We start from the raw sequence: 11958 nt of genomic DNA on the forward strand, positions 1-11958 counted from the left end.
TGTGTACCAAAACAGGATCATTTGCTGTACCTACTGTAGTATTATCTACTTTAAAAACATAGTTTATGGGCCAGGCATGGTGGCTTACACCTATAATCCCAGCCCTGTGGTAGCCTGAGGCAGGCGGATCGCTTGAACCTAGGAGTTCGAGACCAGCCTGAGCAACATGGTGAGACCTCATCTTTACAAAGAAAACAAAAAAACTTAACTAAAAAAAACCCCATAATTTATGGTAAACACTTTTTCAAGTAAACAAATATACTTCTAACCCTCATTGTAATGCCTGATGCTCTGTATCCCTTAGAAACCCTGAGATCATCTTTGATGAGTCAATCTCCGTCATCCTTTATTTCCAGTTGGGTATCTGGTCCTTCCATTTCTGCCCCCGGAATATGATGTATCTATTTGTCCCTTTTTGATTCCACTATTGTCCTAGTTCAGTTCTCCTCATTTCTTTTGTTTTGTTTTCTGAGATGAAGTCTTGCTCTGTCACCCACACTGGAGTGCAGTGGCATGATCTCTGCTCACTGCAATGTCCACTTCCCGGGTTCAAGCGATTCTCCTGCCTCAGCCTCCCAAGTAGTTGGGATTACAGGTGCATGCCACCATGCCCAGCTAATTTTTGTATTTTTAGTAGAGATGGGGTTTCACCATGTTGGCCAGGCTGGTCTCGAACTCCTGACCTCAGGTGATCCACCTGCCTTGGTCTCCCAAAGTGCTGGAGTTACAGGCATGAGCCACTGCACCTGGCAGTTCTCCTCATTTCTAATCTAGATTGTTGCAGTTTTTTCCTACCTGATTACTAGTCATCCATACCTACAGTTTTTCTGAACTCTGATTATTTTATTTCTGTTTGGTTGCTGCTGTTAAATAAAAACTCCTTATCACTTTAGAGTCCTCTGGTAGCCTCTTTTTAACCTTATTACCTACCTATCATTTCTCTTTTTCCTTCTTCCCTTTCTCTGTTTCTCCCTCTCTTTTTTCCTTCCTCTCTTCCTTCTCTCCCTCTTTTCTCTTCTTCTTCTGCCCCCTGAAATACTTGGACTTCTTTTTTTTCTTTCTTTCTTTTTTTTTTTTTTTTTCTTTTTTTTCTTTCTTTCTTTTTTTTTTTTTTTTTTGGGACGGAGTTTCGCTCTTGTTACCCAGGCTGGAGTGCAATGGCGCGATCTCGGCTCACCGCAACCTCCGCCTCCTGGGTTCAGGCAATTCTCCTGCCTCAGCCTCCTGAGTAGCTGGGATTACAGGCACGCACCACCATGCCCAGCTAATTTTTTGTATTTTTAGTAGAGACGGGGTTTCACCATGTTGACCAGGATGGTCTCGATCTCTTGACCTCGTGATCCACCCGCCTCGGCCTCCCAAAGTGCTGGGATTACAGGCTTGAGCCACCGCGCCCGGCCTCTTTCTTTTTTTTAATTCAAGACGGGATCTCACTCTGTCACTCAGGCTGGAGTACAGTGGTGTGATCTCGGCTCACTGCAACCTCTGCCTCCCGGGTTCAAGCAGCTCTCCTGCCTCAGCCTCCCGAATATCTGGGATTACAGGCATGCATCACTATGCCTGGCTAATTTTTTATATTTTTAGTGGAGACATAGTTTTAACATGTTGGCCAGGCTGGTCTCAAACTCCTGACCTCAGGTGATCTGCCCACCTCAGCCTCCCAAAGTGCTGTGATTACAGATGTGAACCACTGAGCCCAGCCAGGACTTCTTTTTATATTAGTATTATTGCTTATTCTTACCAAGTATGCCATACATTTTAATTGCTTTTCCCTCAGTGTGGAATGCATGTCTTCATTTTTTGAAATACCTACCTTTTCAGCTCTTCCATTGTATTTTTCATATGCTTCATTTATATTCTTCCTTGTATTATAACATGCCATCTTGATTGCACATGGATTTTCCTTTTTTGTAGTTTAAAGAGTCACAAATTATTTCTTTAACTCATTGCAATGATAATCACCAGCAAGTAGTCTTTAAGAAATAACATTAAGCTTTTTCTTTCAGATAAAATGCCAAGAACTTACCAAATCATAAATAAAATATTTGTTTCTAATGGAATTTTCCTTATAATTCTAAGCAATCTCTCTTATGATTTTGCCCCTTTTAGGCTGGATCAGTGCATGTAAGAATTCGACGAGATGCAAACGAACAAATGGTTCTTGCTCATGTGACCAACAGACTGTACACTCTGGTGTCTACTCTGACTGTTCAAATTTTTAAGGATGACTGGATTAGGCCTGCCTTATTGTCTGGGCCTGTTGCAGCCAATGTCCTCAATTTTTCAGATCATCACATAATCCCAATGCCTCTTTTAAAGGGTACTGATGATTTGAACCCAGTTACATCAACTCCTGCTAAACCTAGTAGTCCACCTCCAGAATTTTCATTTAACACTCCTGGGAAAAATGTGAACCCAGTTATTCTTCTAAACACACAAACAAGGCCTTATGGTTTTGGTCTTAATCATGGACACACACCTTATAGCAGCATGCTTAATCAAGGACTTGGAGTTCCAGGAATTGGAGCAACTCAAGGATTGAGGACTGGTTTTACAAATATACCAAGTAGATATGGAACTAATAATAGAATTGGACAACCAAGACCATGATGGACTCTAACTTATTTTTATGAGGAATATTGTCTCTGTGGCTTCCAATTTATTTAGTAATCCAAGTTTGCATTGACTGTTTAATCATTTACTCTAGATGTTAGGTAACAGTAAGCTTGTTCACATTTCATGAAACCTATGAAACTATATTTTTGTAAAATGTACTTGCGACATTGAAATCCTCATAAATGTTAAAGTCTTTAAATAGGCTTCCTTTAGAAATGTGTTTCTTTAAATTTGGATTTTGGTATCTTTGGTTTTGTAGTTGACTGCAGTGTGATATGACCTTACCTTTATAAAAGCCACTTGATGGAATGGATCTGTCACATTACTAAGAATACGATATCTCTCTTTTTTTTTTTTTTTTTTTCCCTGAGACGAGTCTTGCTGTGCGTGGTGCCCAGCCAATCCATTATTATTAATTTAAGGCGATAGTTTATTAAGGTTTCCTTAGTTTTTGTTTAATTTTTTGAGATGGAGTCTCACTCTATCACCTAGGCTGGAGTGCAGTGGTGCCATCTGGGCTCACTGCACCCTCCGCCTTCCAGGTTCAAGCGATTCTCCTGCCTCAGCTTCCCGAGTAGCTGTGATTACAGGTGCCTGCCGCCACGCCTGGCTAATTTTTGTATTTTTAGTAGAGATGGGGGGTTTTACCATGTTGGCCAAGCTCTTCTCAAACTCCTGATCTTGTGATCTACCCGCCTTAGCCTCCCAAAGTGCTGGGATTGGGTGTGAGCCCACCGCACCTGGCTGTTTTCTTTAGTGAAATTTATAAACATGCTTCTAGACTAATACACATTTTGGGAAAGGGAAGAGTGTCTATTCAAAATGTAAAAGTCTCTTTTATAGCTTTTCCAAACTTAATTGCTACATTTTTCTTTGAGGGTCTCCTGAATTATGTCTTGTAACCTAAAAGCAAATTTTTTAGCAGCAATTTTGGAATACAGTCTATGTAGCACAATTTGAATTTTTAAATCATCAAGGTTTTTGTTAAAGTTTCTCTCATTTAAAAATTTCAGTACATTTGTAAATAGTCTGTAAATGGCTCTCAGTGTTTTATTTTAATTAAGTGACACCCAATTTTTGGTGATTTGCAGTGAAAGAATCCCAATTTTCTGTATTACATTTAATCAAATACTGACATAATGAATTTATCTTTTCTGCCATATTTACATTGATTGACTTTTTAATTTATTTTATTAACAAAATACATCAAATATATTACCAAAACACATGGAGTTCCATATATATTATGGAATTCAATGTCTTTTCAAGTTACACAAAGAATTTGAGTATACATAGTATAATTTTATCAAAGCATAATGGACCTTAGATTATAGAATATAGCATTGTTAGGTCTGCAGTGGGCAGTTTCTAGCTTTTGTTTTGCTTTGTCAAAAATAGGAAATTGTTAACTGTGATGAAGTACAAGAATTATGTATATTATGTTATTTTTTAGTTGTTTTCCAAATGCAGAGTTTTGTGGAGTTTTTAGTTTTTTTGTTTTTTGTTTGTTTGTTTGTTTGTTTTTTGAGATGGAATTTCGCTCTTATGGCCCAGGCTGGAGTGCAATGGCATGATCTCGGCCCACCGCAACCTCTGCCTCATAGGTTCAAGTGATTCTTCTGCCTAAGCCTCCGAGTAGCTGGGATTACAGGCATGCACCACCACATCCAGCTAAATTTTTGTATTTTTAGTAGAGACGGAGTTTCTCCATGTTGGCCAGGCTGGTCTTGAACTCCTGACCTCAGGTGATCCACCAGCCTCAGCCTCCCAAAGTGCTGGGATCACAGGCGTGAGCCACCATGCTCAGCCCCAAATGCAGAGTTTAAGGACTTTCTAATGTGGCTAGTATTACTTCCAAAAAGTAGAACAAGCAGCAGTCACACATGACCTATGAGGGTTTTTTGTTACTGTTTTATTTTATTATTCATTCTATAACAGTGTTAAAAAGGGATTTTGACAATGGACTCAACTTTCCTGAAATCCAGTGCTCCTGGAGATTTATGACTTTCCCAGCCATCAGCCAGCTATCTAGAGAAGATTTTTGTTTTTCTATAATCTGCAACAGTTTCTTCAGTCAACTCATCCACTTTCAAATAGGAGCAACACTTTCTTCACCGTGGATTAAAAACATCCAAGAAGCCGTCTCTGTCAAGCAGAATTGTCATCTGTGGTATAAATGTCCATATCCTAAATACCTTTTACTTAGTGAGGATTTGGTCACTGTCTTTGACATCTGCAACCCTGTTCAGGCATGTGACCTGCTGAAGAAATACAGCCCATGCTCCCTTGACTACTGGGGAAAATGATACTTTGTAAAATGTAATAAGGCAACCTCTTCCTTGTCCTTTGTCTTATATTCTCTAACTATTACGCTATCTGTTATTGGTCTACTATTACAGGATGATTCTTCCTTCATTGATCTCATCTAAGTGTGAATTAGGGTCATGCATGAAATCTGAACTGCCATATCCTGAGTTATGGTTAAGAGGTATGTGCTGCCATCCCATTCTTCCCCATGGGATTTTAAAAGTGTTTAGGTACCAAACGCAGTTCTGTATGAGGTTTTATGCCTACTTCCTCAACACCAATTCAGAAATAACACCTGTGCAGCTATCCCACCAAAGGTGCTTTAATACCCACCTACACTGTTTGAGAAAGGACAGTTACCTGTGGGTTATGAAAGAATTGGCCCTGCTTCCTGAATGTAAGATGTTACAGGAGACATTGGCCCATGCATTATTATATATAGAAGTCTTACTTGCCAAGCTCTGACTAACTTCTGGATATAAAAATAAGGAACTCACCCAGCATAGGCCTATAGGCAGTAGACTCACTAGTATATCTTGCCACCGAATCACTTGAAGCTAGACAAAGAAAGAAGTTCAATTTAAGTATTTGGCCCGTAGTTTGTGATTAAGATGTAAACTCCGTGAAGTGTAATTAATCCTGCTTTACAAAGTCACTGTATTGTAATGGGAAAACACTGCACTAGGAGGCAAAAGACCTGAATTTCAGTTCTGATGCTGCCACTGTGTAAGGAAGTCGTTTTGTAACCCATGGGCAAATCGTTTACACTTGCTCATCTGTAAAGTTAGGGAGAGGAATAATTCGTTGATCTGTAAAATATCGGCTCCAAAACGTTATGGATAACATATTTATATGTCCCCAATTGCTAAACAGATGTTGTGCCCAGAATTTTTTCTAGTGACTACCTCAATATACAGACCAAGTGTTCCCTGCACCAACACCCAAGCCATTAATTTGAGGTGCCATGAACATAGGTGAACCACAGGCTAACACCGTTTAGGTTTTTGCATTTTTTTCAGGCTTGCCTCTACTTAAATATGTTTAGAGAGTTTTCTTAGACTTCTTTCTTTGTAGGGAAGGGTTATTTGGGGAAGTGTTGGAAAAAAGATTAGGGCAGGGTACCCTTAATTTATATAAAGTACAAAAGAATGGGAAACATTTTCTCTTTCTTCTTTAATCTCTAATGTCATGTTTGGAATTACACATAACTTAGCAGATACTGGAGAGGACCTGAATTTTAAGCCTCTGATTTAGCTGTTTGTTAACTGCCAATTTTTGCTTGACTAAAGAATCCTGATCTTTTTTGGGAGTCTGATCTCCTTCTAATATGAGAAAGTGCTTTTTACATTCCAGATTGTTTGAATTAAACTGTTTGGATTAAAGAACATATATGGAGTTTTCTCTCTGATTTTAAATAATCCTTGTTTCTTTATTCAGTAGCTATTTATTGTCTCATATTCAGCAAATATTTGTTGAGAATCTGTTACATGCCAGGCACTATACTAAGTTAATATGCATTCAGTATACCAGCTGGTGTAACCCAGACCAAAAGTAACACAAAGATGAACAAGAGTTCCTTCAAGGAGCTGATAACCCTAGCAGGAAAGCTAAGACACAAAACTATTGCATGTATCATCTAATTAAATTTCTTTCCACTTCCTTCTTTGGCATCCTTTTGCAAGATTCTTTTTAACTACCAGGCTTAAAGTAATGGGGTCCCAGAGCACTTAATGGCTTTGGGTACACTTTATTTAAACAGTTACTAGTTTAAAAGCACCTTTAATAAGACTGAGATCATCATCATCAAATTGCCACCCAACAAGCCTAGCTTCTTGCAGAAAAGTTAACTTGGATAACACATGGCTAAGTTTTCTGACTAATGCTGCATCAGGTAGAAATTCTTTAGTACTGAAGTCAAAAAACACTAATTGCTTAACATTCTCAAATACATCCATAAAGGAAAGCCATCCATCACTGCTCACACAATTTCCTGCCAAGTTCAACTGCTGGAAGTTTTTCAGAGGGTTCTATTCAAAAAATGCACCTGGGTGAAGAAGTAAGTATATTAGTTGGAAGAAAAACTTTTTTAAAAAAAGAGACATGGGTTCTACATTTATTTTACATACTTTTTTCACTTTGAAATGGCCATGTTTGAACCAGTGCTTTGCCTCAGAAAGAAATTATTAATTCTCTATAGCTAGGGCAGTCATTATAAATATGGTCTATTATATTTACAGATATTTTTCCTAGAGCATAAGGGAATCTGATAAAGTGATTCGTAGTGAAGTAGCAATAATATGTACATGAATTCCATTTTTTTCCCTTTTCCTGATTCCTAGGAAATGGAAGCTTGGTTTAAAATTGATGTGTGAGAGATGCTGTTAAATATTAAGTACTTGTTTTCGAAACTGGAGTCAATCTTTGGCAATACAAGGTCGTTTCCTCTTCTGAAGAAGTAAACGCTACCTAACTGTTGTTTCTTTGGGTATGTTCCTAACTCTAAACTTGAGTAAGTGAGCCTCCTTCAGTATCTAAAGATTTGGGTGTTTTTGTTTATCTATTTGTTTATCTATTTGTTTATAACCTCTTCAGGAAGTTCCTCCATTCCTTACAGAATAGGGCACCTAAAGTATTTCCTACAGAGGGTGGGTGGATATCCTGTCTTTCTGATAGACAAAGAATGTATACACACACATATATATGTTTGTGTGTGTGTGTATACACACAAATAATTTAGTGTTCATTCTTTGTACCATGTTACCAGTTTAGGTGGTACTGGAACTCAAGTGAGTCTTGCAATAAAAAAATACCTTTCAGGTCATGTACTATCATTCATATTGGTCAGTATACAACATTAGGATTTCACAAAGCTAGCTCCATGTTAATTATGCATATTAAACTGTGCAAAGCATTAGCCCTACCCACCTTCCTGGCCTTTTCTGGATGACTAAGTTCGCCTTGAAGTACAGAGTGGACAGTCAGGCAGACTGGACAACGGAACTCTATTACTTACATGTTTGTACTCCAGAGTATCACACACAAATTGCAGAAGATGTAAGCCTGGCTTATCAATCCACATTACTCAGCTCATCTGAGCTGATGTTAGTTTTAGTGTACTTCACCCAACTTTGGAGGTTTAATTTGTTTTATATTAAACTTATGTTTCTTGGGAGATGTATAATATTAGATAATGTTCTAGAAACTGACGCTTATGGCAATGAGGATCCATGATTCAGTTTGGGTTCCAAGTAGGAAAAGAGGTTTTAAAAGTCCCCTTCCATTGTCTCAGGGAGAAGACCACTAAAGAGTTTGTTAAAGAAAGAAAGGTTCAGTGCTGTACAATCTTAATGTTAACAAGCAAAGATTAAAAGCTATCTGCTAACAGTAATGAGGGCTTGATGACAGAAATGGACAATCTTATCTGACCAGCTTACATGGGTGAGGTCAACCTAGTTATGCACTGAAACTGTATCCTTACCCACTTTTAGTAAGGGTGTTTACCAGCTACGTAGTGAGGAGGTCTGTGAGTTTGGTGCCTGATGTCACTGCATGGCCTTGTGTAGTTTGTTCAGTGCAACTAAGTACATTCTAGATTCTGTCTTTAGTCAATGTCAGCCAATGCTTTCATCACTATCATAAGGTCTTGAGTTTGAAAGCTCTTTAGGTTCTTCTTTACAGATACCTGAAATGACTGACCGTGCCTGACTAGTCAAGATGCTAGCAGCTGAAGTGGGCAAAACCAGGTAAGGAGATGATTCACTGTGTTCTGCCTTCATGTCTCGTACCCATGGTCAGTGTGACTGACACCATCTTTGGGCCTTCTTTTCCGGCTTTTATTTATTTGAAAAGTGAGATGGACTGCTAATTGTTCCCAAACCTGTCTCCCCTTATTCTATAGTTATAGAGTTTTATTTGAGCATATGGCCACTCATATCCCAGCCTCCCTTGCTATTAGGTGGTGCTAAATTTTTGCCAAGGAAGTATAGGCAAAAGTGATGTGTGCAACTTCCACATCACTTTTCCAATTTCCCCCCTTCTACTAGGTTGAAATGCTCACAGGGCAGTGACCTAGCTATAGCCATGAAGTCAAAAATAATACTCTAAGGAATAGAGGAGTAAAAAAAAAAAGTTGATGTCTGGATCTGAAAGACTGCACAGAGCAAAGCCACTCCACCTTCCTGGACTGCTCATTTCTGGACTGTTAAATAAGAGAGAATCAAGTTCTACCTTCTGTAAGCCACAGTATAGTTGGATCTCTGTTATTGCAGCTTAGCCTGTGCCCAGCCCAACTAGTACATAGGTCCTTGCATTCCCCTCCCTTCCTACTCCTCTATTTCTTGAAGGGGTGGCTTTCTCCCTGCTCTCTTACATCTATGTTTGTTTCCTTTCTGCCTTTGCCCCTTCTCCATATGCTTCCCAGCATGATATGCACTCAGTCAAAATGCTGGTTGCCAGTTGTGTGTCTATTTAAGGCTCCTTCCCCAAAGATCAAATTTGTTTCTCCTTCTTAGCTAGCAGAACATATTTTCACCACCTAAAAGGAATTTAAGAAGAATTTAAAGCCCATTCCACCGTCAGAGAGTGAGCAGTTTATACTGGTTATCTACTAAGGCATAATCTTAACATCATCAATTGAAGAGAGTTTCTTAGATAATTATTAGAATGTGTGCAAGTGCAGGAGCCAAGAACAAACAACATTTGTCATAACCTAAGGGCATGCCTTTTGTTCATTTAATCTGCAGCGCTTATGAGGAACAGACTAGACCTGAGAGAAACGGAATCCATGACATTTATAGAGCCATAGGCTGTATGTAAGCTGTGGAGAGTGCAAATGCCTTGATTGGAATTCCAGGAAAAATCTCAATGCTCTGGATAGAAGAGTTCTGATTCTTGGGGGTTCCTGTATCCCAAACACAACTCTTGTTTGTATTGTCCTGTAGTTCACCTGAACCAGCACCAGAGCTCTCGCCATTTATTCATTCAGCACCATTTCTTAGTGTTACTATGTACTGCGGATTATCCTGGGTGATGGGGATATGTACAAATGACAGATGTGGTCCCTGTCTCATTGGGCTTATGAAATAGTGTGAAGACATACGTTATCAAGTAATTAGATGGGTGGTGGGTGCTATGGGTAGGTCAGGGTGCCCTAGAAGCACACAAAAGCAATAGCCTTTCCCACTCCACTTTGTTCCCAGAACACTGCAGTGGGGCTTATATGCTTAAGGAAGAAGACTAGAGGATTCTTCTTAGGAGAAATGGAACTGCCCCCAGGAAAAGGCCCTACAAAGAAGGGGCCATTTTGCTTGCCTAATCTCCCCTAGTAAAGCTAGCCTGTCAAAAAGTCACCCCCTCCTTCAGATACACAGAACTTCCTAACATCTTGTGTCTGACTCTCAAATGTGAAGAGAACAGTACAGGATTACCAGACATTTGAGAACAGCCTCCAACAAGGAAGACAGAGACTAAAAGCCAAACAACTCCCAAAGAAATGAGGCACTATAGAAAACAAGAAAAAGCAAACTTCTAAGTTTTCCAGAGATCCTAAGTTTTTCAATAGACTGCATCTACTCAACAACAATAAGATGCTGTGAAGTTTTGGAAAATAAAAATAAGATAGCAGTATCTATACAGCAGAAAGATTGGGCCCAGGATTTAACATAGAGCTTCTAGAACATGAATAGGATCTGTGATGGCTAATGGCTTTTTTTTTTTTTTTTTTTTTTTTTGTTTTTTGAGACAGAGTCTGGCTCTGTCACCCAGGGTGGAGTGCAGTGGCGTGATCTCAGTTCACTGCATCCTTCACCCCCCTGGCTCAAGTGATCCTCTCAACTCAGCCTCCCATGTAGCTGGGATTATAAGTATGTGAACTACGCCCAGCTAATTTTCATATTTTTAGTAGAGCTGGGCTTTCACCATGTTGGCCAGACTGGATTTGAACTCCTGACCTCAAGTGATCCACCTACCTCAGCCTCCCAAAAGGGCTGAGATTACAGGCATGAGCTCTCTTTTCAAGAACAGGCTGGATAATGGAGTTCAGCATTTTGGAAGGCCAAAGTGGGTAGATCACTTGAGGTCAAGAGTTGGAGACCAGCCTGGCCAACATGGTAAAACCCCATCTCTACTAAAAATACAAAAATCAGCTGGTGTTGCGGCATGCACCTATAATCCCAGCTACTCAGAAGACTAAGGCAGGAGAATCACTTGAACCCTGGAAGCGTAGGTTGCAGTGAGCCAAGATCACGCCATTGCACTCCATCCTAGAAGACAGACGGAGAATCCATCTCAAAAAACCAAACAACAAAACAGGTGAAATAGGTACCTGAGCTAGTAATGATGTTTATGTTGTAGTCTCAGATTGCTGATAGACAAGAAACAAAATTATGGGAGTCAAGAGCAAAACATGGCAAAACTTGGAGATTGAATACAATCTCTGAGGAAGAAGAGCAGAGAGCCTAGGATCAAGTTTTAAGGAAAACTAGGAGCATTTAATATCTGGGTAGAGGAATTGCCATTGAAAAGAAGACTAAGAAGTAGCCAAGGTGACATGGAGGTCAAGAGAATGTTTTGAAAAGAAGGGAGTGCTCCGTGTGGACTCCTGCAGAGGAATCAAATAAATAACACTTCTGAAAGTGTCTATTGAAATTCAGACACATGCAGGGGTGTGGAGAGTCAAATGCAATGAGTAGGAAGTAACAGATGGTCAGGAAGTAGAGATGTCATAAGGGTACATAAAATTTATTTTAGAGCTTTTACCTTGACGGAGAGGAGAGATAGAGTGATAACCAAAGGAGGAAGATAGGACTCAGGGAGAGTTTTATTTAAAATGGAAGAGATTTGAGCAACTTTAAAAACTGACATAAGGGAGCTAATAACAAGAGGCACAATCAATAAAATGATGTAGCAGGGCGCGGTGGCTCAGGCCTGTAATCCCAGCACTTTGGGAGGCCGAGGCGGGTGGATCACGAGGTCAAGAGATCGAGACCATCCTGGTCAACATGGTGAAACCCCGTCTCTACTAAAAATACAAAAAAT

At 39.6% G+C, this 11958-nt stretch overlaps 2 protein-coding genes across 4 annotated transcripts in view; one reads left to right on the top strand and one right to left on the bottom strand.

The window, feature by feature from the left end:
- Positions 1–3840, top strand: part of SLC30A6 (solute carrier family 30 member 6) — a 65333-nt gene extending 61493 nt beyond the window's left edge. For all 3 annotated transcript variants that reach the window (XM_017534843.1, XM_017534844.1, XM_037740745.1), the window contains one exon: positions 2110–3840. In XM_017534843.1, the coding sequence (XP_017390332.1) occupies positions 2110–2610 (501 nt within the window). In that variant the 3' untranslated portion in view covers positions 2611–3840. The remainder of the gene's footprint in view (positions 1–2109) is intronic.
- An 833-nt stretch (positions 3841–4673) lies between these two features.
- Positions 4674–11958, bottom strand: part of NLRC4 (NLR family CARD domain containing 4) — a 29519-nt gene continuing 22234 nt past the window's right edge. Inside the window, 1 exon segment of the mRNA XM_037740765.1 lies at positions 4674–6967. Coding sequence (XP_037596693.1) covers positions 6675–6967 — 293 coding nt within the window. The 3' untranslated portion in view covers positions 4674–6674.

This window comes from Cebus imitator, unplaced genomic scaffold, assembly GCF_001604975.1.
Source record: "Cebus imitator isolate Cc_AM_T3 unplaced genomic scaffold, Cebus_imitator-1.0 Scaffold88, whole genome shotgun sequence".
NCBI lineage: Eukaryota > Metazoa > Chordata > Mammalia > Primates > Cebidae > Cebus > Cebus imitator.